This window comes from Anguilla rostrata, chromosome 1, assembly GCF_018555375.3.
Source record: "Anguilla rostrata isolate EN2019 chromosome 1, ASM1855537v3, whole genome shotgun sequence".
Lineage (NCBI taxonomy): Eukaryota > Metazoa > Chordata > Actinopteri > Anguilliformes > Anguillidae > Anguilla > Anguilla rostrata.
Genome location: NC_057933.1, coordinates 5,192,942 through 5,219,975, shown reverse-complemented (window position 1 = coordinate 5,219,975; position 27,034 = coordinate 5,192,942). Strand labels below are relative to the sequence as shown.

General features: G+C 52.3%; 1 protein-coding gene across 2 annotated transcripts in view; it reads left to right on the top strand.

The window, feature by feature from the left end:
- Window positions 1-27,034, top strand: part of kif6 (kinesin family member 6) — a 92,360-nt gene that overhangs the window by 25,845 nt on the left and 39,481 nt on the right. For both annotated transcript variants that reach the window (XM_064302045.1, XM_064302124.1), the window contains exons 10-13: window positions 4,439-4,542; window positions 8,626-8,731; window positions 11,117-11,276; window positions 18,834-19,031. In XM_064302045.1, coding sequence (XP_064158115.1) covers window positions 4,439-4,542; window positions 8,626-8,731; window positions 11,117-11,276; window positions 18,834-19,031 — 568 coding nt within the window. The remainder of the gene's footprint in view (window positions 1-4,438; window positions 4,543-8,625; window positions 8,732-11,116; window positions 11,277-18,833; window positions 19,032-27,034) is intronic.

Below are 27,034 nucleotides of genomic sequence, written 5' to 3'. Positions count from 1 at the left end.
TGCGTCTGGCTCGGAGGTCTAATGGGGGGGGGGTGGGGTCAGAATGAAGCTGAGGCGTCCTCTCGAGCTCGCTCGTTTACCAGAACACAGCGGGGAACGCTGCGACTCTGCATTGGCCTCGCTAAATTGAAAGGCATGATGTCATGGGGGTTTGGATCGCCCTGCTGGTCTTCCCATTGACCCCGCGTTAAGTAGACCCCGCGCTAAGTAGACCCCGCGCTAAGTAGACCTGCCGCGTTTCGTGCCGTCTGTTTTCTGTCAAGTGAAGCTCGCAGGCCCGGGTCAGGGGGTCCAAAAACCTCCCACAGCAAAGGTACATCTGATCCCCCCCCTTTTAAAATGCAGAAAATTGCATAAAAAGTTGCCGTTGTCCTTGTGTCTTCTCTCTCACACACACACACGCACACACACACACTCTGTCTCTCACACACACATACACACTCTCACTCACATGCACACACGCACTCTCTCTCTCACACACACATACACACTCTCTCTCACACGCACGCACACACTCTCTCTCTCTCTCACACGCACGCTTTCTCCTCTCTTTCACTGACACTCTCCTCCCTCTCTCGCTCTCATATTTGTGGGTTCAGAGCAATCAGAGCTGATTGGCTATAGGACTGGATGGTGCCTGGATGGTTTTAAAGGCATTTATAGCTGTGGTGGTGTGGGGGGGCGGGGGGCACTGATCAGACCAGCTCAGACTGCTGCTAAGGCTGCTCGTTTGACCTCTGTGCCCTGTGCACCCTGGCCTCCCATTCCTCTTCCTCATCTTCCTCGTCCCCATCCACTACCCCCCCCCCCCCCATTCTGGGTCAGTCCCCACAGCAGAAGGCACCCTACCCCAACCCATCCTGGTACACCTCCTCTGGTCGCCCCTGTCGCCCTTCAAAGGCCCTGTCCCAGAGGTCGGCTGCCCCGCGAACTCCGGAATGCTCCCCCCCCACCCAGACGCTGATTAGCGCATACCTGCGACTCCAGCCCCCCCCCCCTCTTACCGACCGCCAGGGGAAATGTTTTGGAACTGGGTGTTAAAATTCCTGTGGCTTTGTCTGGCCGGGGAGGGGGTAGGGGGGGGGGCATTGCAAAGCCGGGCATGATGGCTGTTTGTGGTAGACAGGTAGGTTTACAAATATGTTACAATATGTGTCCATATCAGATTTAGCAGGAAATGGCGGTGGCACGCATGCGGTCCTCTCCCTCCGGTTTTGGAGGACACGGTGCCCATAAACGGGTGTCCCCAGGGCACTGAGGAGAGGGGAACACCCTGCCCCTCTGGGGACACGCCCTGCTACCCTTCGCCCTGGACGCGGCCTTTCCCAGGTTTTTCGGTTTTTTTTTTCCCGGGGTCGGACGAGGACACGCTGATGTCATCGGTCACGTGTCGCGCTGCCCTGCCGGTTCTGTTCCCATCGGCCCTATTCTGGGACGGGCGCCGTCGCTGGCCACGCCACGCCAGTCCGGCTCTGACCGTCTCTCTCCCGCCAAGCGGTTTTTCCGGCCGTCCGTGAAGTGGACGCGGCGGCTGAGGTTTACCAGCCATTGCATCAGCGCGACGGCAGTGCCATCTGAACCGCGACGAGCGGGCGGGCGGCACGCTAATATTCCCCATAATAAGAGGCCGGAGGGGGAGGCGGCCTAATCCCCAGCCCGGACCGTGACTGATTGGTTCAGCACGGCGGCGCTCGGAGGAGTCTCGTCCGTGGCGGGATTCCCGCTGTGCCGAGGTCGCCGTGTCTCACCGGGCGGGGGGGGGGGGGGTACCAGACACAGCGGTCCGCGACCTTGCGACCTCTTGACCTCTCTTGACCTTTAGCGGCTGTGTGTCCCGCGTGTTTGGAGCGTTGGCGTGTAGTTGTGTTCCTGCGACGCTGGAACTTCGCCGTCTGCCCTCGAATCGTTAAGTTTCTCCTGTTTCACTGACCTGTGAGACAGAATGTGGGGGGGCGGGGGGGGGGGGGTGGGTTGTGATTTGGTGGGTGGGTGTCACTCTGAAGACAACCGTAGTGCAGGAAACTGCTCCAGTCTGCAGATGGGCGACCAGTTCATATTCAGGGTGAGTTTGGGCTTAGCTAAAGGGATTTGAGTAGAGCGTAACCTGTGGGTGGGGCAGACCATTCAAAGCGCCATGTTGAAGCCGTGTTCCGACAGCAACCATTAGAGGGATTGATTTTCATCACGGTCAGAAAAGGTGACTCGTCTGTTCACCTTTGAGCCCTGGCCTTCCAGACGAAACGACGACTTTGAGCTTCAGAAGATTTGGTTTAATCCCCCCTTTACTGCCTCGCCCCAGCCGCCCCTAAGCCGGGAGGTCCTGCCGTAAAAACTGGCCCGGCTACCAGTTTCTGCCGCCGGTAGTGCCACTCATTACCCCCCCCCCCCCATTTTATCTATTTTTCTCTGCAGTTTCATTAACTTTTGTGCGCCTGGGTGTACACTGGGTGTGAATCCAAAAAATCAATCCAAAAGGTGAGAAAGTGGAGGCCCTCCATGGCAAAAAAAAAGGCTTTTCCCTTTAAAAAAAAAAAAAAATGCTTTTGTTCTTTAGGCAGTGTAAACAGAGCAGTTATGCTAACTCTGTATGCCCTGCACTGCACAGGCCAAAGCTTGCCTCTTTAGCCTGAGTGCTAATGCTAACGCTGTGTGTCCTGCACTGCACAGGCCAAAGCTTGCCTCTTTAGCCTGCCCGCTAATGCTACGTTGCCAGTTACTCTTAACCATTGTTTGTTGGCGCCCATTCATGATCCAGCCTTTCGGCCTGGAAGCAGAGAGAGGTATTAAGTGGAGCAGGAGTCTGATTAGGAGTCTGTTTTTTTTCTTTTCTGCCATGATGCTTTTTTGTCCTCAGAATGGGTGGTGGCCGTCCCGCTCTGCCAGGAATCCCTGTTTCTGCCACAGAAACCTTAATCGCTGCGGAAAATAATTACAGCCCTTTTTTATATTCACCAGCCGCTGCTGATGAAAGCATTTCCTTTTGAGAACCCAGCCTCAGGGTGGAGGGACTTGTTGCAGTGGTGAGAAGTTTACTTTTTTTTTTTTCCCCCCTTATACCACTGAGCTGCCCTGCCAAAGCTTAACCCAACACGTGCTGACTGGGACTCCAAAGCTTGACCCTACATGCATTGACTGGACATAGATTTTAACCCAACGTGTGCTGACTGAACATCCTGAGCTTGACCCAACATGCACTGACTGGATATCCAGAGTATAACCCAACATTTGCTGACTGGAGAGCCAGAGTTTAACCCAACATGCGCTGAGTGAAAATTGATTTTTGTTATTGTCCTGGACTTGGTTTAAAAAAAAAAATAAATAAAAAAAAAGATTTTATTTTTGTCCAGTGTCAAAACTTCCTGTAATTTTGCTCCCAGGATGCAGCTGTCTGTAGTCATTTAGGCTTCAGTGCAATGCGCTTCACCGCGAGCGCGGTTTTTAGGACGGGCCTGTCCCAGGACGGTAATACTCACAGGCAGCGGCGCTCAGAGTAGCATTTTCTGAGAGAGATAATGTGTCAGTGAGTGAATGAGTGAATGTATGAATGAGTGAATGTGTGAATGAGTGAATGTGTGAATGAGGGCTTGGGCTGGTGAATGGGACTTGTAGTTCTCATTCGGAATCCAGTCGACTCGGTTGGCTCGTTACACCTGCACTGTCCCTCACATGGACCTCTCAGACATGGGGTAAACACAGCCATTCCTCCTGAGTCCTGGGAGCTTGAAACGCGCCCACAAATTTCACCCCGACCCCACACGAGCCCGCGTTCTTTCCAGCCCGATCCCGACCAGAGCCCACGTGCTGCGGCATTTCGAAAAGCCAGATCTGGTTTTGAAGCGCATCAGTTATAGCGGACACGCCCTGGTGTGGAGTGTCATTGATGTTCGGTTTGGAAAAAGACGCAGTTGCATGTCTGGGTCGGATCATTGGGGCGGTGCGTTGCAGCAGGCTTGTGCCGTATCCCGCGGTAACATCGATGCTCCTGTTTCACGACTACCGGTCTTCGCATTTCCCGAACCCAACGTTTTCTTTTGCAGCTTATTTTTTTTAAATGATCACTTTTCAGCTTCCTGTAGCAGTGCCTCTTCACCTGACCAAGCCCACCTGTGGGCTGTCTCAGTCTCCATTCTGCAGTTTGAAGTTCTCTTTAAACCTCTAACAGACTGAAGATGGGTGATCCTCAGTCAAACCGCTTTATGAGGACCACTGTGGCTGGCCCGCTGTATTTGTATGTGTGTGTGTGTGGTGTGTGTATGTGTATATATCACAGAGTGATGGGTCTGTGTATGTATGTGCCTTTACGTGTTAATATGTCTGATTGGCCGGTTGATGGGTGTGTGTATGTATGTGCTTTTATGTGTCCCTTTGTCTGATTGGCTGAGTGATGGGTGCTTGCTGGCAGGCTGTCTGTGATTGGCTGGGATTGTGTGTGTTCCAGGTGATCATCCGTCTGAAGAAGGAGATCCAGTCCCTGAAGGAGGAGCTGGTCTTAGCGACGGGGGAGCAGAGAGAAGATGAGCTGACTGAGGAGGAAATGCAGAAGTACAAACCCTTTATCACCTGTCCTCTACCTGTACTGCCTCACCTGTACTCTACCTGTCCGCTTCACTGTCCCCACCTGTTTCATATTTACTACTGTCTATGACTCACCCGTTGCCCAGGCCTGTCCTCTAACATGGAAGTCAACTGTTACACGACCTCAGATGTCCCTCTACCTGTACTTGTTTTCCCCTGTCCTCTACCTGTATATCAGTCATATTTCTATGCTCACCTGTACTCTACCATGTACTGCCTCATGTCCTCATACGTGCTTCCTTGTCTCCCTTCCTCTACCTGTACATCAGAATTAACTTATTCTAAATCACCTGTATCTACCTGTACTGCCTCACCTGTCCTCTACCTGTATATCAACATTACTACTGCCTCACCTGTCCTCTACCTGTACTGTCTCCCCTGTCCTCTACCTGTATATCAGTATTACTACTGCCTCACCTGTACTCTACCTGTACTGCCTCACCTGTCCTCTACCTGTACTGCCTCACCTGTACTCCACCTGTACTGCCTCACCTGTCCTCTACCTGTATATCAACATTACTACTGCCTCACCTGTACTCTACCTGTGTCCCGGCATTGCTACTTTCTCACCTGTTTCTATTTGAATCTCATTTCTGTATAGACCTCACTGTGTGCCCAGGGGCATTGTCCTGCTGAAACAGGAAAGGGCCTTCCCCAGACTGTTGGGGAAGCACAGAATCGTCTAGGATGTCATCGTATGCTGTAGCATTAAGATTTTCCTTCACTGGAACTAAGGGGCCTAGCCCAAACCATGAAATCAGGGTGTCCAGATACTTTTGGTCATATAGTGTATGTGCTATTGGAACAGTACATGTATCTCAGCCATCAGTAGATGTTCCATCAGTACAGTGCATTCCTTGTTCTCCCTTCACTCTCTTTTCCACCAGCATTTCTAATGAAAAGCTTAAAGCTTATTCTAAAATACCACTTTACGTGTATCTGATCTTCTGTGGTCTAGTGATATCTAAATAACACTATTACATGAATTCTCAAGTTCCTGAATGGGACAGATTTTTGAAAAGCGATCTGCCGTTCAGAAAGTTCCGGTACGTTGGAAGTCGCGCACAAAATGGGGTTTTTTTTTTTTGGCTTGAGGACGCCGGCTCTGTGTCTGTGATGATCTCAGCAGTGGCCTGGAAGCAGCAGTCATCTCAGGACACGCTCAGCTGACAGTCCGTCATGGACCGAGACGCGGCTGAGCTGGCCCCTGCCGCCCCGCCACCCCGCCCCCCCCAACGCCGCGCACAAACCTCGCTTTCCGGAACGCCGCGCCGCTTTGAGTGACAGCGGCATCGACCCGTCTGGTCCCGGGCTGGCCCGGTCACGGTGTCTGGTCCGCGGGCCTTTTTTTGTGTACTGGGCCCGTGACGGGTTCTGTGGCCTGGATGAGAAGCACAGCGAAACTTTGATTGATTTTTCTCCTGAGACCTTCCCATGGGGAATATCATTCACTCGCCGATGTGAGGAGATCGAAACGCAGCGCTAGAGTGCATTTAGGAAAGGCTTTCAGGGATACAAACGGAGAGGAACTATGAAGCCGATTTCCTAGAGTGCAGTGCGGCAACGTCCAGCCAGGGCTGTTTAGTGCGCAAAAAAAAACAATTTTGCTGGAGGAGGTCTTCCAATTATGCCGATCTGCATTTGTTGTGGCACTATTAATATTGGCATATTTTTTGCGTTATTGCAATGTTAAAAAAAAAAAAAAAAAGGCTTCCAGTAACACATCCATCCATTATCTATACCCGCTTATTCCTTGGCAGGGTTACAGGGTTGCTGGAACCATTCCCAGCATGCACTGGGAGAGATTCCAACACCGCAGTTAAACATTAGCGCGGGTTGACAGTTGATGACCTCACAATGCCTAACGAAGGACCACACAGCGCTCGCGCTAGCCGCAGTTAGCCTGCTTTATAGCCCTCGATTAGGGGAATGGCTTTTAGCAGTTTGCGGGAAGCGCCGATGCGCTGAATGATTGAAAGATTATAGAGGAGACGTGAAAACGCGAGGCGTAATGAGTGCTGCGTTCGTGTCTGCTGTCATTAGCCCCGAGGGTTCGCATTCTCGGCAAGATATGACTTCCTGGTTCGACAGTGGGATAGTTCAGCAGGGAGAGGACAGCCGCGAAGTCACCTCGCCGGTAGGAATGCGAGAGGGACTCCACCAGTACGTTGCTAACAACCAAAAGAACAACACTCCGGTGATTTGTGAATGCTGTTTCCTCGATACCCACAGGGACACCAGGAAGTTTAAGTCCAGCCACTTGTCAATGGCGGCATTGTACCGTTTGGTTGTTAGCGACGTGTCGTGCGATTGGTGGGAGCTCCTCTCCGTGAAGCTTCTCTGTCTATCGTCCCTGGTTCGGCGGCTTTGACGGCTTCGTCCTGCAGTCACGTGACACGCCTCGCATCCTCCCGTCCTCTGCCGCGCGTGTCTGTGCGCACTGCTCTCCAGAGCCGGCGCCCGCCCAGCGCTGTCCTGCTCTTCAGGGCTTCGAGGCCTGTTGAACGCAGACCGGTAACGTCTCCGCAGTGGGACTCGGAGAGGGACACAGCAGCCCTCCGTCCCCTTTCCGGCTCCCCACCCGCCGCGTACCTGCTGCCAATCAGGAGCTGATTAAATCCTCTCAGTGCCCCCCCCCCCCAGGCGTAACACACTGTTTCTCCATTACGGCTCACTTTCGCTCGCAGCCCGGTGCCAGTAGCCCGTTAGCGGCCGGCCTTCCCCCTGCCAGGCCTTCCCCTTGCCAGGCCTTCCCCGCCAGGCCTTCCCCCTGCCAGGCCTTCCCCGCCAGGCCGCTGATGGATTTACCGCTCCGGCGCCTGATTCCTCTTTTATTATTTCCGTTCCGTCCGGTTTATCTCCGCCCCCGCGTCCCCGCGGAACCTCCAAAAGCCCTGCAGACATGTGGGGATTTTAGGGGTGTCCATCATGGCCAGAGGGGCCCGAAGCCAAGCCTTTAATGGTTACCTGTTTACTTGCTCGATTGTGCTTTGATTGCACCCAAGTACACAAACCTTTTTTGGTTCTATTTGAATTTTTGTATTACATTCTTTTTTTTGTTTTAAAGCTTAATCCCCAAGCATACGCTGCATACCACACCACTGGTGCTGTACCTCTTCTTTTTTTTTTTTTTCGAAAATGTGCTTTTCGCGAATTCTGTGTGAAGAAGCAGCCTGTGCCAAAGAGAGGAGATGTAGTGGAGATGGGTTTCCAGAACGTTCCAATCCAAATGACATGGCTCAAGGATCCTGGCAGAGGAGCACAGAGCCAAATGGATGCCTGGCCTTTCAGGCTCTTGAAATATGGAGCATATACTGTAGAGTTTGTTTAACGTTGTTCGTTGTGTAAACTCCACGCCCCCCCTCCTGCCCCCCCCCCTCCATCACAGTGATGTTTGGGGTGAGAGCGGGACCTCTGCTCACGTCTGCGTCGTTGGCTCCCGTCATTTACTCTGGCTGTCAGGACGTGACGGAGTGATGTTTAGAATATCGTCTCTGCGATGGTCAGTGACCAGACGAGCCCCCGCTTCCCCCGGTCCTGAGCGGGGAAACCGCGGCCGCTTCTCAGTAAATAGTTTCTCTTTGGCGTGACTCTGGTTTGAAAATCTCTCCACTTGGACTGACGTACGATGTGCACTCCTTCGCGTGGGCCAGTAATAACCTGAAAACGATAGCAGAATTAGGGAGCTGAATTTATTGGCACAGTACGTGTCCTGTGTGTGTGTGTGTGTGTGTCTGTGCGTGTGTGAGTGTGTGTGTGTTATGTGGTGTGTGTGCATGTGTGTGTGTGTATATGTGTTGTGTGTGTGTCTGTGTGTGTGAGCGTGTGCGTGCTGTGCGTAGGTAGGTGTGTGTGTGTGTGTGTGTGTAGGGGCGTGCATGTGTGTGTGCGTGCGTGTGTGTAAATGCTGTGTGTAGGCGTGTGTTTAGTTTGTGTGTGCATGTGTGTGTGTGTGTGTGTGTGTAGGGGCGTGCATGTGTGTGCGTGCGTGTGTGTGAATGCTGTGCGTAGGCGTGTGTTTAGTTTGTGCGTGTGTCTCTGTTTTTCCAGATTGGGGGAGCAGCTGAAGAAGTTTCTGGAAGATCCTGACCCTGATTTCACTCTGGACCTGGGGCCGGATATGCGGAAGATCCAGCACTGCTTCACTCTGCTCAAAGTACACGCCCCGATTTCTGCTTCTCGCCGCGTTCCCCTGCTCTGTGTCACACCCCCTCCAGCCATTCTCCTTCCTGTCTCTCCTCCTCCATCCTCGTCCCTCTTTCGCATCTGGTGCCAACCTTGTTCTGTCTGTACTGCAGTTTGTTCTGTCTGTACTGAAATCCGTTTTGTCTGTTCTGCCGTCTGTACTGCAGCCTCTTCTGTCTGTACTGCAGTCTGTCCTGTCTGTACTGTGGTCTGTTCTGGCGATACTATAGTCTGTTCTGTCTGTACTGCAGTCTGTCTGCGCTGTGGTCTGTTTGTCTGTACTGCGATCAGTCAGGGCCTCAGTAACTGCGTCCAACACTCAGTCATCAGTGTTGTTTTATCTCTTTACCTTCCACAAAATTATTGTCCAGAAAATGGGCTAAAGGACTTGGAGAATTTGTTTTTATGAGACCTAAAACAAGTGTTATAAAACACAAGGAGTGAGAATTTGATGATTTCCATGATTTTTCATTGGGGTTATCAGGATCAGTTGGGATTTGGCTGTCAGACCACTTTTACCAGATTGACATTCTGGCCCTGACTGGCTTTCAAGAGCAGAGCATGCCCCCTACTGACCACTGTGAGGAACTTCGCATTGTTTCCTGCAATACTGACAGCTGTCACTAACATCAGGCCTGCCTGAAACAAGCCATTGAGCTGTGTGGCGGAGCTTTAACAAGGGCTCAGAGATGGAGGATCTTTCAGTGAACTATTGGAGGCCTTCACTCAGTTATGATGTCATCGCTTGTCAGCCCCGATCCAGCTGAACAGGAGGCAGCCGTTTGTCTCTGTAGGAGGAGGAGGACCGAGCAGAGAGGAGTGGAGTTTGAACAGACTTTCTCCAGTTTGGCTCACGCACCAGATGGACATGGACTGTTTGTTGATAACGCTTCTTACAATTCTTACGGGCCAAACGATTTCTGCGGAGAACTCTGAGGCTTGAAAAACGGCTTCAGGGTTAGAGCCCAGATGTATTTTTTTTTTGTTTTTTTTTTTGGTCGTTTGAAGCGGACAGAGCGTGGCTTGTCCAGAGCTGGCGGCTCCGTTCCGTTCCGCGGATCCTCAGATCTGCGTTGCCGTGCGCTGCGGCGCACCGTCCTGGCGCACCGTCCTGGCAAACAGCGGGCGGTTTGAGTCATCGCCATAGCATCGACCGCACGCCCCCCCCCACTTATCTCTGTTCGGGTTTGTTAGCGTACAGCCCCGCCGCGCGTCCACAGTACCCTCCCCTTTCGCTAGGGATGTTCGGCAGTGATTTGTGAGAAATGCGGGGCCTGTTTTTCTCCCCCCCCCCGTCTTCCCCCCCCACATCTCCCCGCTCCCTGCATGTTTCCGTTTACCTCCTGGCCTCCTCTCTTATTTGGATCCCTGCCGGTTCTGTGCCGGATCCCGGAGGCGGGATCGGCGTTCCGCGTCCTCGAAGCCTCGCGGTTTTTAACCGGGCCCGCGGTGCCACGCCCGCATTCCTGGGTTGGCATCGCGCGAGCGTTCACTCGCGGGCGAGGGGGGCGGGGCGGGGGTGTGCGTTCTCCCCCGTGAGGAGTCGGAGCCCAAAGGCATCCGTGAGGCTCAAAGGCGTCCACGCTTTCTCTGGTTGCCGCTTCGCACAGCACGGTAACCGTATATCTGTGCGGGGGAAGGCACCGAGCGTCGTTCCAGGGTAAAATTAGCGCTCCCAGAATGCACTTGGAAGCGTGCATTTTTCTGGTTAACCAAAGACATGTAGCATGTCGCGCAGAACATTCTGGAAGATGGGGCCCCGTGCGCCACAAAGGATCCGACCGTAGTGTTCGTCAAGTCCGCCGTAGCGCGGTTCTGTCGCGCTGTAATGTATGAGGGGCCAAAAATAGGAGCGCCATTTTCTCCAACATCTGGACTCCCTTTAAGGAACTGAAGAGCAAGGCCCTTAAGATAGAATAATCATGATATGGCCCCGAGTATGGATGGAAAACAAGAAAAAAGAATAACCGCCAAAAACCAAGCCAGGCAACAAACAACCAGGCCGTCTTTTATTGCAACAGCAATTTTTCTTCAGAAATCCGATCCGAATTCTGTTCTATGATTCCGATTTTGAGCCAAATTGTGATTCGTTCCGTTTCAGGGGTGCAGGGCTATAGTTCAGGGGTAGCAGGCTGTAGCTCACGGGTGGAGAGGCTGTAGTTCAGGGGTGGAGGGCTGTAGTTCAGGGGTGGAGAGGCTGTAGTTCAGGAGTGGAGAGGCTGTAGTTCAGGGGTGGAGGGCTGTTGTTTACAGAAGGGGATGGAGTGATGCCAGAGGTGGAGAAGGGGAAATAGGATGATTGGCAGCACCTCTAGCCTCCCTCTCTCTCTCTCTCTCTCTGTCCCTCCCTCCGCAGGTGATGGTGAGGGAGAAGTTTTCAGGCGTGGCTCCGGCAGGTGATTCGGTCCAGTCCCCTGAGCTCCCCAGCCAGCCAGGGAGCCCCCACCTGGAGGAGGTGACACCTGAGGAGGTGAAGAAGCTGAGGGAGATGCTTCAGCAACGCGACAACGAGATCAGTATCCTCCATGCTAAAGCCTGCTTACTATCAACCTGCTTGCTTATCCTGCATACTAAAGGCTGCTTACTATCGGATGTGGGGGAACTCATCCACCACCAATGGGTAGCACCCACATGAGTGGGGGGTTCTCTGATGTCCTGACTAAAATGCAACCCAACCTGGCTCTCTCAGCCTGCCACCTAATCATCCCCTGATTTAATTGGGTAAAACTTGTTTCTCCGCCTCAGGTGATGTGTGGTGAGCTTTCTGGCACAAAATGGCTGCCGTGGATCACCCATGTGGGTGCTGCACATTGGTGGTGGATGAGTTCCCCCACATCACTGTACCTGGAAAAGTGCTATCAAATGACGGGGACACTGTGCTGTAGGAGATGCTGTCTTTCGCACGAGATGTTAAACCGAGGTCCTGACTCACTTAAAACCCCCCATGACACTATTGCATGTATATATTGCACATAATGGACAAACGAGCAATGGTTTTATCGTATCTGTGTCTTAGGAAAAGTATGGTTTCAAGAGCTGTGCATTGTGGGATTGCAAAAGGCAGAAGACAGGATATTGGGAGGGGACAGTTTTCAGCAGAGATCGTGTTGAGGAGGCCCCTCGAACCTCTGTGCCGTCTGCGCTTGGCAGGAAGGCCGAGTCAAAGAGTTTTGCGGCGAGAGAAAAACCAGTGGCGTTCTTTGAAATTTTTTTGAATTTTTTTTTATTTCCTGTGAGGTCTGGCAAGATGAGCGCTGTCAACGTTTTGATTGAGGCTGAACTATGCGCAGGACCGGGTCCAGACTCAAATCATTAAGCATTAGGACGAAATCATCCACCAAATCCTCCTCTTTATTACTTTTTCATTTCACAAGTGGTCCCATTTATTTTTTTTTGAATTTGTATTATGGTTTCCTGAGGGAATCGTCTTGCGCGCGGAGTTTTAAAGTTAGCCGGCTCGGCTATCCCTTGATTATCCATCCCCACTGATTTACGGCCAAGACACACAGAAACTCATCTTTCTGATATTTCACGCTGGAATATGGGGGAATAACAGAATGTAATTTTCGTGAGGCAAAAAATAAAAAGAAGAAGGAATCTACTGTAGCACCGCTGTAGTGCAACTTAGAGGCCTGCCTCTCCAAAATACCATATAGGGAGTGAGCGTGTCAGACGAGACGAGTTATTCCCTGTATTTATGGCTATTAGGGAGACATTTGGTGCGTGTGGATAACTTTATCTGCCGTTGCAACGCTGTGACATGTCTTAAAGGCGCCTTACGTAAGGTAGTTCTGTAAGCCGGGAGAGGAGATATTTGGTTGGCTGCGCCAGGAACTCGTGAACGAGGCCCGTGGAAATACCGCATTCTGTACGGTATCGCACGGCATCATGGGATACATTAAGAGACCGCAAACAAATCTTCACGTCGCAGTTTGGCATATTTCGCATTTCACATTTTCAAACCATTTACATCAAAATTTCAGCACGGTTTTTACATATTTTGTGTTTTGACATATGACCACATTCATTTTCCCTGACATACACACACACACACACACACATAGTTTTTTAAAATTATTATATTGTTATCATTGAATGCAAAAGTCTTCTAATTGCACACTGTTCTAAATCTTAATGAGCAGCATAATTATTTGTTGGCAGCTGTCGATGGTGTCAGGTGGTGATTGGAGCTCAGCTTTCTGCCTGTTTGAATGGCAGGTTATCATTTTTTTTTTTTTTCTTTTTTCAAAGTAGAGACTAGCTCCACACCAATTTTTCACTGATGTTGGGGACCTCTCCTGCCTCTGGTAAAATACAGTTAGGGAATTGCTGGAGGCAGTGCAGGGGGGTAGTGGCCTTCACTGGTGGGCCGCTGGGTCTCCACTCCTTTGTTCTCACTGCGGTTGTGGCCTCTCCCCGGATCACGCTCCAGTTTAACACCTCTCAATAAGAGCCTGGGGTGGGAATTTGGGGAATTTTCCTGGGAAAACAGTCCACGGGGGTGTGGATCTCCTCAGAAACGGATTCCACGAGACTCCAGGGCGGTATTGGGCAGAACCGGGCTGGCACTAAGAACGGGATCGCATGGGGCGGGGGTGGTTAGAGGCCGGGAGAGGGGTTAGGGTGACCTGGGGGAGTGTGGTTGTGGGGGTTTGGGGGGCATGGTCAGTGTGGGGTGTAGATGGCAGAACGGCCGGGACGTCCCGAACGCGTTCCTGCCTGAACTCACACTGTGCAGAGGTGCAGAGGCTGGGGCAGCCTGTGTTTATTCCCCCCTCTGGAGGTGCAGGATTCACTGTGTACTCACAGACTACTGCTCACTCTTTCCAGGTGTCTGCAGGCTTCCATCTGCCTGACGCACTCTGAGTAAGCCTGTGGTTAGCCTACTGCACAGATGCAGCCCGAGAGAGAGGTGTATGTGTGTGTGTGCGTGTGTGTGTGTGCTCGTGTGTGTGTTTGTGTGTGTGTGTGTTTGCATGTGTGTGTCTTTGTGTGTGTGCTTGTGTGCACGTGTGTGTGTGTTTGCATGTGTATGTCTTTGTGTGTGTGTGTGTGTGTGCTTGTGTGCTCGTGTGTGTGTTTGCATGTGTGTGTCTTTGTGTGTGTGCGTGTGCTTGTGTGCACGTGTGTGTGTGTGTGTGTGTGTGTGTACGTGTGCGTGTTGGGAGAAAGTGGCAGGGTGTTAATGTGTCATTGAGGGAGGTCTGCCCTAATGCTCTCTGATCCCATTTTCACAGCTGGTGGTCCCTCTCTGTGGGCCCCCAGGTTCCATCGGTCGACCTCCGGCTCACAGAACCAGAGCCCCTCCCACCCCCCTTTGTGACATCATAAGCCCCTTTTTCTCCTGTACCTTCCGGTTGCCCCTAGAAACAGCCACCCGGGAGGCCTTGTTCAGAACGCAATGCATCACATGCCTGGGCTGTACTGCGGTCCCATCGCCCTCTCTAGCTCCATCATTCCCACACCCTCTTACTGTATGTCCCTTTTGCACTGACACATTCCACCTCAGTGGATCCAAGCCGGCTCGATTCGCTTCTGCTTTATAACTCTGTTGACCTCTCGTACCCCAGGGCGTACCATATACCGCCGTCGACGCTGCAGTGCATTTTGGGAGTGCAGTGCGGGCTGTGAGGAGTGTACATTTGACAGCATGCTGCAGTAGATCAATAGGTTTAATAGCTGTAGGCTGCGCAGGTACCGAACGAGCACCAGATTACATTTGATTTGGCTGTCATGTAATGGTGCAAAAGGAGTATTAGTGAGGCGTCCTGTCTCTTCCAGACTGATATTCAGACTGCAGCCTGTGAGATCTCTGAGGTGCCAGCGTGCCCCCCCCCCCTCGTTACCATCCCTACGGAAACGCCCCGGGCCTGCTCCCACGCCTGGAACCCGTTACACCGCCAAACCGGGGGGGGGGGGGGGGGCAGGACCGCTAACCTACGCAGCAACGGAACTAGAGACCGACGGACAGAATGAGGCGCCATCCGCGAGGAGGCTGAAACAGGAGGGTGCCGCAGCTCACGGGGAAAACCGAAAAGACGAAGAGAAGCGAAGAAAGGAGGGAGGAGAAGGAGGGCGGGCGAAGGAAGGAGCGGCCAGGGCTTAAGCTATGGCCGCGAATACGCGCGGGCGACTGGCGGTAATCCAAAGGGGAGCCAGATTCCGGTAATAGCGGATCGCGAGTGTGTGCGAGCCCCATGGGTCACGCCTGTAATCTGTAATGCACCGTTTACATGAGCGGTGAGCGCGTGAGGATTTGGGGAGGGGGGGGGGGGCGCTGTCTCCAATAAATTGGAATTAGCTGCCGTGTAAACATGGCGAGCGGGCAGACCAACTCCCCCCCCCTCACTAATGCACCCAAATTTATTTCTGTGGCTTAGACCCCCCCTGCCCCCCCACCTCATGCCCATATCCCCTGGGCCTGGAGCCCAGTGCAGGATGTACTGTTCTCTCTCTCTCTCGGACCAGCATGCACCTGGCATGAAATCCTTACCCGTAGCGCGTCTGCTCTTTTCCCATCTCGCTGGCACCGTGAGCTCGCGCCTCAGAGCGGCGGCGTGGTTAAAGCGCGGGCGTGGCCAAGGCCTACCGGGCTTACGGTCCGGCCGCCGGTCTCTGAGGAAGACGCCGCTTAGAGGGACCGCTGCAGGGGTGCAGCTACAGCAGGACGGGTGCAGCTACAGCAGGGCGGGTGCAGCTACAGCAGGACGGGTGCAGCTACAGCAGGACGGGCTGGGCTGGAAAATCCAGGTTCGAAAAGTAAAACTCCGCCCCCGTGTTTTTTTGTTCCAATCGCCTGGATTTGCTAGTTAGCGCAATTCTTCAGCGCTTGGGTGGAAGAAACACGTGCCAGGACTTTTACTTTCTGACCCCTGGACCCACCTCCGTCGACAGTCTGGTTTTGAGCCTGTCGAGGGAGGGAGGGAGAGAGGGAGAGAGAGAGAGAGAGACATGCTCTTACATACACATACACACATGCACACAAAAACCAAATATCACTCACTGTCGTTTTTGTTATGGCTTCTCTTCATCCAATACGTCATCTTGTTTCCTTTATTGTAGCATCAGTAGGCAATTTTCAGTTCTTCTAAAATTTGTTTCTGTTCTCTTCAATTCCTATAACATATGCTGTGGCAAATGCGTGCGTGTTTCATGCCAGTAAAGCATTTTGAATTGGACTGAACTGAGGGAGGAAAAGAGAGAGAGAGAAACAGACGGACAAGTGAACACAGCTTTCCCTACAGTGGATTTCTAACAGTGAGATAAGCACTGAGATGATGGAATTAATTGCTCTGTTTTGTGTAGGCATACTGACTGCGAAATAATGCTTTTTTTCTCAAGCTTTTGATGAACGCAGCTTTTTTCCCGAAAGCTTTGTCACATTTTAGCCGTTGTGTTATTTCTTACAAAATCATTTTGTGGCCGTTCAGAGTGTTCCTGCACTCTGAAAACTGACGACTGCATTTGTGATTGTTTCTTCGATGCGTTTAAAAACATGGGCAGGAAAGACGGGTGTCTCGGGGAATGTTCCTGGATCCAAAGAGAGAGAGAGATAAAGATGTAGTGTTACCCCGGCGCCATCTTCCCCGAAAAGCCACCAGGGCTGTGGGAATTAGTTTGGTCATACAGTCATTTAGCGATGTGTTTGTCACCCCTTTAGCCACTTCTGCTTGGTGGCCTGACCCTGAGAACTCTTTGCCTGAGTGAAGGGGGGGACATCTCATTGGCTTGCTTAAAGAAGTCTGTGTGTCAATCATACTAGCAGCCAATAGGATTACAGGGCAGCGCGAGTCTCACCCCTGTCTTTTTTGAACGTGGGTGGCAGTGGAAGAGGGCATATTTTCCTCCTTTTGTGGATCGCGACTGGGGATAGTTCTGTGCCATGGTTCTGTTGATAGAAATATTTTTTGAAATAATAAATAATATGTAACTCTAGATCAGAAGAAGGGGGCAAAAGTAGCTTTAAGGACACTGCCGTTTTGGGTTTCTCGCTGAGGTCTCGACGAAAGCCAAGTTATGAGCGGAGGAAGACGGGGGATTTCCAATAAAAGATGCCGCTCTCTGGAACCAACCCGCGTTATTGGGGTCGTGTTTACCGAACCACGGTCGAGGCCAAACGTTTGGAGGGTAAAATGACCGTGTCGCGGGATGGGTGGGGGGGGGGGGTTCGAGGGGGCTTTGGTGCCAGGCTCTGTCAACAAAGCGACCCCTCGCCAAGCTGGCACCATCGCTGGCACCATCGCGGGCACGGCCTGTCCTGGCTTCTCCTCACAGCGGTTCCCATGGATCTCACTATGAACACAATCCGTCTGTTTTCACACAAATACCATTTAGTCAAATACTTGTCATTTCAAGCATTTAAAACTTTTAAAATATGGGGCTCCTGATTTTTTCCAACCGCAGTGCACACACATATAAACATGCCCGCAGACACACACGCACATACATGCGCACAGATATGCACACACACACACACACACGTACACATACGTGTACCCACACACACACACACAAGTGGAAAGAGTTCACTCTGGCGTGACTGAGACCAGATGATTTAAAATCTCAGTGGCCTGTCTCATCCTCAGACCATGGATGTGCACTCAATTCTCTGTATCAGGTCTGTACAGTGTCATGTCCACCTGGACCTTGATTGGCTGATTATTTTGACCCTCGGCTTTGATTGGCCAATTATAATGATCCTTGCCTTGATCACAGACCACAGAAACTGCAGTTTTTGGGGGCTTCTGCAAAACTCCCTCCTCTCGCCCAATCACTGCGATGCGTTTAAGCCTGTTGAAGATGCGTTCTTTCATGGATTTTGAACGTTGCCCACTGCGGCGCTGTGTCCCTGCTCTTGGCAACGTAAATGACAGCGGTAAACGTGTCCCCGTTACGCGTTAGCGGTCGGGGGGACACGTTTGAGGAACGCTCTCCGTCCGCTCGATCAGGCGGGTGCGTACGCGGCGGTCACGATAGTACGGAGCGGTCCGAGGAGGATAAATCTCCACGGTTACGCACAGTGTGTGCTGCCGCAGTGCGCCGGCCTGCTTCGCGGCGGGAACGTACTGTAATCTCCCTCACCGCGAGGCCACAGGGAGGCCCGGGGGGGGGGGGTACTAGACAGGGTCCCCGGCGTACGGGGAATTATTATTATTTTTTTTTTTTGGCGGTATACTGTGACATGTCCGTGAGGCGGGGGGGGGGGCGAAGATGTTCCGGAACCTTGGCCCGGTCTCCCGCCACCTCGGCTCCTCTCCGAACCCACCTGATTCAGAGCAGACCGCGACGCGCTCGTCACGCTTCATCATCGGAGGTAGACTGCAGGTCGGCTTACGGATGCTACGCTGTACGCGCATGTGCGCGTATGTTTCACAGAGATAGACCGCATGTCCGCTTTCAAATGCGGTGCTTTACGCGCATGTTTTTTTTGCTTTTGTTTTGTTTTGTAAATTACTTCTGAACTCTGGATCGTCCTTCTTATTTGTCCCGTTCCCCCCCCCCAACCCCCCCACCCAAAGTAGCGCACGCGGAGGAGAAACCGCTGCTGCTTCCCAGCGGCTTTGCGTAAAAGGAAGATGGATATTTACCGGCGTCTGTAATAAGGCTCACCCTGACGGGGAAAGAGCCTGCGTTTCGGGGAGGTGCTGACGTGCGGGGCTTTTGGGGGGGGGGGGTGCGGTTATATTTGGCGAGGCACTGTTGGACGGATCGCGTTTGGTGAGAAGCATTTTGAAGTTTCCGGCGGTTTGAAGTTCGCTGTCCCGAACGCGCTCGTCCTTGAATGCGGCTGCGCTCTACAGAATACTGTCACCGCTCCTAAAAATAAGAAAATATGTTTCCCCATTTGCTCAGATGTATGATTATATGATTATATATGATAGCGTTTAGATGGAACGTTCCATTTTACTTTGTTGAGGGCTGTCAAACTCACATGACCCGTGCTCCCACCCCCCCAACGTTTTTTAGTTTGTTGTAGCTAATGGCACACACATTTTAATCTAGCAGCTACCAGTATTTACAGACAGGTGTGCTGTGAACACGTTGGTACCTGTTCCTTAACGCCTCGTGCTCAGGTGTGCTGGTGAACATGCTGAAGAAGGAGAAGAAGAAGGTGCTGGACGCCACCACGCAGCTGACCAACGTCATGAGTGGCCACCCCCCGCTATCCCAGAGTTCCCTGCAGCTGTCCGAGGCCACGCCTTCTGAGTCCACCGTGATCCAGGACAGAGTGCCCAGCCCCGGCTCCTCATACTCTGTACACAGGAGGAGAGGTGTGTTACCATGCACACACACAAACACACATATACACACACACACACACACACACTGCCACTCACGCCACTCAACACGTGTCACACCGCATGCACAACAGCATGATGCCCACCCCAACACATCAAACAGACAACACACCACACACACACCACCTATGTCAATCACGAACAATGAGCCAGAATAGGTGCACCAAGAAGTGTGAGCCGAAGGCAGTGTTCATAGAGCCTGTGTTTCTGTGTCTGTATCTAAAGCAGTATCCCCAATGTACCCCCACCCTGTGAACAGCACCTACGGGGGGGGGCTGTCTCACCCTCCAATTTGGGCTCCTCATACGGGGCTTTGTAAACTGCAGCAGTGTGGTGGGGTGAGTGAGTGTGGGGGGGGGGGGGGCGGGGTGACATAGCGGAGGACTGTAATTTATGGCGCTATACATTCGGGAGGCCAGCAGTTACTGTCCAGCACTCCTCATCTGTCCAACCAACACATGCGCGGGAGCCAAAGCAGACAGAGCGACGTTTCTCTTCTTCAGCTCGTCCTTTCGCTGCACGATCTCTCTCTCTTTTCACAATATCCCCTCTTTTATTCATGAATTACCTGCAACGTCTTCCTCTCTGCTCCCCGGCACCTCTGCTTAGACCCCCCTGGGATGGGGAGGTATGTGGAGTTTCACTGGAGGGGTCTAAACAGCTGAATACCTGGGAAAGCTGCCGATTGGCCCTGTTCTGCCAGTGAATCCATCGCGGCGTTTGTCAAATCACTTTTTCTCATTTAGTGCCTAATCCAGGACTGATTCAGGTCTGTGAAACTGTGGCAACATCTTGCTTTCAGATGTTTCTGGAAACTAATGCTGTAAACCTCATGACCTTTACAGTGTATCAGCAAAGTCTATTTATTGTACTGTTGCGAGATTTGGATCTGCCCGACTGAAACCTCCTGTTTGTCTTGTGGACGACCAAAAAACAAGCCAAACCAGATAATAACAAGAACTCTGGATATTGGTTTCTTCTCAGTATGCTAAAAATAGTGTACAAGATCATAAAATGTGCGCATAAGTCTTCTGCTATTGTTTTTCTTGAATTATTAAAATTCCTGAGACCTTAGTGTTCGCTCCCATCTTGTTTTGCTCAGCAGAGGAACGTGATTGGTCACACTGCTGGATCTGAGTCAGAGCACAGCCGGGGGGAACCTCTGTTCTGCTCCTGCGTGGTGTCAGGGCCGATTTTAGTGTCGCGCAGAGGGCTGTTACGCGGTGTTTCACACGCCTCTGCCCCTCGGCTCGGCCCTGCAAGGTTCGTCTGTCTGCTCAGACCACCGGGCCTGCTCGTAAAAAAAAAAAAAAGTCCCCTTTGCGACTACAACGATCCATTAAACCGAATAAAGTTTTGGGAGGTTAACGGAAATGAACCGTGTTTTACGGTCTGTGAAATGAGTGGGAATGCGAGGAGGTAAAGGTGCGAACTCGGGGGGGTTTAGAGGTGTACAGTAAAATGTGGAACAGGAATGTGGGGGAGGTATAATTGGGTTGCGCTGATTTAGTTTGCCTGTTGGGGTCGTCTGGAAAGATGTCACGGGCCGGCCAAATCCTTTAACTCAGGATGTACTGTACGAGTCTTTAAAATGTCCCAGTCCAAAAACGCACTTCTGCGTCAACTCATGCATCAAATATGCCACTGAAGCTTCCTTAGCTGTGGAGGAATGCAGCTCTGGGTTGATTAAAACTGGGGGAAAAAAGAAAAATCAATTTTATTTCTATAGCACGTTTTATAGAGAACTGTCACCAAGATGCTTTACAGAGTCACAGAGGGAAAAAACGTGTTCAGATGAGAAATGACAACAATTACTGCTGACCGTGAGTCTGCGGTTAGCTCAGAGCCTTAGCTTCAGGACTGGACGTGGGCTCCGAACCCACAACCTGCTGACGTCATGGGCCCGCACTCAAACCCACAAGGCTGCTGAAGCTGCTTTACTCTGGTGGGGGACCGAACACAGTCGGCGCAGGTAAACCCAGCGCCTGCTGCGTATGTAACTCCACCGTGGCTGCAGACTTCCCCCCAGACCCCCGTCTCCTGTTACCGAGGTAATTAGGCGGAGGTGTGTTTTGGTTACAGATCCATTTCCAGCGGGTTTCTCAAGGGCCGGCCGTCTTTTCGGAGTCGACACAGACGCCTCTGCCATTACCGCGAACGTCTGTGACGTGGAACCGCCCCGCTCCTGTGTTTTCACAGGGCAGCTTAGCGCTGGAGAAGAATGTGACGGGTTCGAAGGATCCACAGATTCCAGTCACTGACCTGTATAAAGAGGAAAGAGGGGAAGAGGGTGCTGCTGTCATACCAGCACTGCTTATGTTGGACCCGGCCGTTTTTTAAAAAATACGCGTAAACGGAAAACTAGGAGTTAAAAGTGGAGTTAAGCTGGACTGAAATTGAGCTGTCGTGCTTGTGGCTGCAGAGACCCCGCTGGCTGGCCTGTACCCCCCTTACTCCCCCTCCTCCTCCATTTTATTTTTTTTCTGCTTGGTTTCCTCCATTTCATTTTGGTTTTGTAGGCACTTTGCGTGATGACATACCTGGTCCCTGCTAATAACAGTGATCGAGACTCTGGTGAGCGAAACGTGAGCCAATGAGGAGTGAGTCAGAGCTCCCCTCTCTACCACCACCAAAGCTCTGTCCTTGGGCCCTCTCAGGCATTTCTGGGTAATGATGTGCCCCCCGCCCAACCCGGTAACAGGACCGGCGAAAGTAATTGCAAGCAGAATTCGGAAAAGAAGAGAACCCTCATCTTCGAATGCCAACCGGAGCTGTAAGTTAGGAGCGAATCAGTCATTCGGCGGGCTGTGGGGGGTAGGGCGGGGGGGGACCTCCCTAAAGCGACGTCCTTGGGGGACGTTAATGAACGATGCGCGTGCGTCACTTACGTCCTGCGTGGGAGTGCCGGAACGCTGCCAGTTTTCCGGGAAATGGGATGCCAAATCCAGGAGCCCGTGCCCTTGAGCGCCCTTGGGCATTAGTTTTCCGAACGCCCTGCGGCTGTGTGCTGGATTGGCTGCTGGGATTGGCTTGAGTCTGTTTGGCCAATCACGCCACAGCTCTGACCTGCGTGGTGTTCTCTATGGGACCGCTCATGAGTGGCAGTCTAATGGTCCAATCACCTCCCACTCATATAATTTCAGTGCTTTCCGCTGATGTGAGTAGCGCCCGCTAACTGTGCTAACTGTGCACATTTCACTCACTTCCAGCCCATAAGGATCATAGCAAAGTGAATTCCTGCCAGCTATGCATTTAGGTACCTGTTGGCATTGAATTTCATGAAACAACTCATTTTTTTAAAACCAGCCATTGTAAACAACGTTTGTGTGCCAATATGTATTTTGATAGCTTTTTTTGTGTTGCCAGGGCAATGTGGGAGGCTTAAGGAGGAGAACAGGTGGGAGGAGCTTAGAAATCAGGGGAGGGATTTTGAGTTTGTGTCCTCCTGGCAGGGCTTGGCAGTTGAGGTGGGCGGTGGGTGTCTGTTTATCATAAACCAGGGTTGTCTAATCTTATCTGAAAAGGACTGGTGTCGGTGCAGGTTTTTAGGTTTAATCCCAGCATTAAGACACTTGATTCTACTTATGAAGGTGTTATTTGAAGACCATTATTAGTTAATGTGCTGAATCAGGTGTCATGGAGCTGGGCTGAAAGGCAGACCTTGCACCCACCCCGGCCCTTTCTGGATAAGATTGGACACCCCTGTAATAAAAATTCTCGGAAATAAAATGGATGACATGTTCTAACCTGCCGTGAACTAAACACTGCTGGACTAAATCGCACGCCTCATTAATCAACCCCAGCAGAAAACTCTTCTGTTTCAGATCATTAGTTTCTTTCTTTCTTTCTTTCTTTCTTTAATCTCGTTTTCACTTGCAACTCTTCAGGTGAGAGTCGTGCTGCTTATTTCCTCTGTTGGCACTCCTGTTTGGTCCTGGAGAGAGAGAAGTGGACACAGACCGACCCTGACAAACGTACAAGAATGTGAGCGATTCGCAAGCCGAACAGAATCCACCGAGTTTCAAAACAGGACGGGGAGCACTTCAAATTAGCAATTAAATGTAAAATCGTCTGTTTTTGGCAAACTTCGCTCTTGGGCAAGAGCCCTCCCCCCTCAAATGACATTTTCAGAAGCGCTTCTCTCCCCCCCGCCTCCCCCCCCCCCCGTTTTGAGCGATGGCTATTTACGTGGTGCGGGGCCACTGTCGGCGAGCGGAAAATGCTTCACCTGATGTCGAAATAATTGCGGGCAATTGCGCCGCTGCGACGCCGCCACTTAGCGTCTTCGGCGCGCGGTCTGAAATTCCACCGTAGCCGCCCGCGCGCGGGCGATTCGAGCCGGCTGATATTTTAACCTCTCCCTCCGTCCGCAAATCCGCAGAAACGACAGAGATTGCCAGGTACTGGGGTGTAGTGGGGAGATGTCGGGGGGGGGGGAGTTCTGGAACCTTCTGTCGAACGGGGGCCCAGGCGTCGGAGTTCATATCGCGGCGTGGGGGTTGTTTTCGTTAGCATCGGCCTGCGTCACTGGGCTACATCGCGCGCCTGCCTGTGGCGGTGTGGGTCTCTCTGCGATTGGGGAGAGGAGATTCCTCACCTTCGCCAAGCACAGCAGAGTGGGCCGCGCTTCTGCCTGACTTTCTTTCCAGATCTTTCTGTGGGACTCCACTTCACCAGCCTACTCACAATGCGGGTCAAGCCCCTGACTTTCTGCCGTGGCGTGCTCTGTAGAGACTCACAGTCCCGGCTGAGTTGAGTAATCATGCTCTTTAAAGACTCATGATTCGAGCTGAGCTGAGCGATCAGAGTTCTTTTTTGTCATGAGTGGCGCTACATGTGCTGAGCTTCTCTGATACGCGTGCAATGACCTTGGAGCTAACAGCAGTTACCGCTCTCTGAAGAGCAAATGTGGCACCTCTCTTTCTCTCCATCTCTCTCTCCCTCTCTCTCTCTCTCTCTTTCTGTCGCACATATGCTCATGGAAAAAAAAAAAGAATAGCGTTGCTCCCCTCTCATAAAAATCCTGGCGTATTCCAGGAGTGACCGAGTGTAATTAGAGCCCCAGGGGAGGACCCGCCTGGTCCCTGGGCAGCCTGCGGGGCGTTATTCCCAGAGCCGCGGACTCCAGGGGCCCCCGCTTCACTGACCACCGGGGCCCCCGCTCCACTGACCACTGGGGCCCCCGCTGCACTGACCGCCTAGCCCCCGCTCCACTGACCGCCCCGCCCCCGCTCCTCTAACCACCAAACATCTGTAGCTGCGGCCCGGGGTGCTTCCGTGATTACCCAGCAGCACTCCGACGCCGCGGTGGTGGAGCAGTTTCACGCCCGCACCCTGGGCACCCTGAACGCACACGCGCATGAGCTCATCGGCTCACTGAACACCCAGCCGCGTTATACTAAAATTGCCCTTACGTCAGCCTCACAGATTCGCAGCTAAAATTGTGAAAACATTTTTTAGACTACCGTGTACTAACACATCATTACTGCGTATCCACAAAGTAGCAAGTGTGGAACAGAGATGAGCACCCGTCCAAATGTGTCCATGAGGAACGAGTCAGTCCGTCAGTCAGTCAAAATACTGAGATACTGGAACCTGATTATTGACCACAAATGAACCTTCAGTCTAAACATAAATCGACCGTAACACTAACCACAAATCAAGCATAGCGCCAACCACTTATCTTCCCTAACACTAGCTATAAATCAGCCCTGTCACTAACCACAAAGCATCTGTAGCACTAATCACAAATCATCCCTTACACAAGCCACAAATCACTTTTCATGTAATTACACAACTTATTGTAACACCGTGAAACGACATGTCTTTACCTGTGTTAAGTACCGTGCAATAACAGTGTAATAACACAGGGAAACAGCAGGAGCTGAACTCCAGTCGCTGGAGCTGGTCTCCTGGGCGTGTGATTGGCTCGTCGAGCCGAGTGCCCTGTTTACAGCGGCGGGGTCGTTTCCCTGGCGACCTGACGCATGACGGCAGCGGGGAGCCGCGTGCCAGCGGCGGTGGCGGTGTGCGCGCGGTCTGTCCTGCAGCTGGGTCAGGGAGGGTGCTGGCAGGGTGCGCCCGGCTGGCTTAAGCCTGCCCCAAAATAGAGCCTCCTATCCCTGCCAGGGCAGCTGTCAGCAGCTGCTAGCACAGGCTACCCACCTCCCCACCGCCGCCTCCTGCTCAACACCCCATTCTGCTCAACGCCTCCCCAACGTGTCCTCCTGCTACCCACCTCCCCACCCCCACCTCCTGCTCAACACCCCATTCTGCTCAACGCCTCCCCAACGTGTCCTCCTGCTACCCACCTCCCCAACGCCTCCTTCTGCTCAACACCTCCCCACCGTCTCCTTCTGCTCAACACCTCCCCAACGTGTCCTCCTGCTACCCACCTCCCCACCGCCTCCTTCTGCTCAACACCTCCCCACCGTCTCCTGCTGACCTCCTCCCCACCATGTGCTTCTACCCGACACCTTCCCACTGCCTCCTACTCTGCACCTCCCACCGTCTCCTCCTCCCCACCACCTTATTCTGCTCTACACTTCCCCACCGCCTCCTCCTGCCACCCACCTCCTCACTGACCTTTAAATGAACACTCCCTCACACCTCCCCACCTTGTCTCCTGCTTGTCAGCTCCTCACTGGCACTGGAGAGAGTGTGTGTGACTCTGCTCCTCCTGTCTCCTAACCGTGAGTGGAACGTGGGTTCATAAGCATCACCTCTTCTTCTGAGCTCCCCACTAAATATAAAAACTCCCACCTCTTGTCCTCCTCTCCGCTTCTGCTATTCTTCTCCTCACTGACTGCTAATGGGGGAAAAAAATCCTCCTTTTCTCCTCCTCCTCCTTTCAGCTGGACATCGGGACACTAAATCCGTACGGGGCGCTCGATAAATCCCCCCCGTGCCCTTCCGCAGGACGGGACGGGGATTTACGGCGTCCGCACTTAAACAAACCGGCGGTAATGGCGGGAAATGACCGCTCCGTCTCGCGTCTGGACCGCTGCGCGTTACGCTACGCTCCTGCGCCTCTGATTGGTTGGTCGGTCGGGCGGCGCGGTTACCTCCCCTGGTATTAGCGCTAATACGCGTAGCGAGCGCGGCGTTCCCGCGTAAACCTCGACCGCGGCTCGGAGCCCGGGCTCTTCTCCTCCTCCGTAATTAGGGTCCTGGGAAGCAGAGGCTCGCTCTCCTCACCCACAGACCTTCCAGAATGTGGCGAGAGAGAGAGAGGGACGGTCGAGATCGACGTTACGCTCGCGGTACTTCAAGCGTTTTCAAATTTCCAGCGACGTTACTGACCGTTTTCTGTTACCATTTCTGTGTGTCTGTGTGCACGGAGGTGGCAGGGCAATGGGACAGGGGGTCGGGGGGGATGGCACCATTACTTTGCGGACAAGCGCGTGTGGAATTTTTACCGAGGGTCTGCTTTCTCCATTCCGCCCTCCCTGGAATTCTTCTTGAGGTTCCTCTTCTTTTTATTTTATTTTTTAAATTTTTTTATTTTCCCGCGAGGGCGCTGCATCGTAAACACTCGCTGGTTTCAATCAAGCGCCGCTCCAAAAATAAAAAACAAAAATTCCCAAAAAAAAAAAAAAAGCGTCTCGCATGAGGTCATTCATACTTCTGGTGATGCTTCCTTTTAATCTTTTTCAGAGACAAAGGTTTAGCAGACGACTATTTTTAAAAAGCAAGGCCCATCTCGACTGTGGTCACTGTGTTTGCCCGTTGACCTAATGTCAGCATCCAGTGTCATTCAGAGTAAATGCCACGACTGGTGCCCAGTGAACTAAGATGGCTGAAAACAGGGATGAGGTCACCGTTCTGAAAAGGAAAGGGCTTGACCGGCTTAATTTATCACAAACAAGTCAAAAATTCAGTTGTTTTTTTAGATTTGGAAGCACCTTTAAGCGGTGTGAGATATTAACGAACGCGCGTGAATACAGCCTAGTGAGGCTGGTGTATCGACTGAGCTG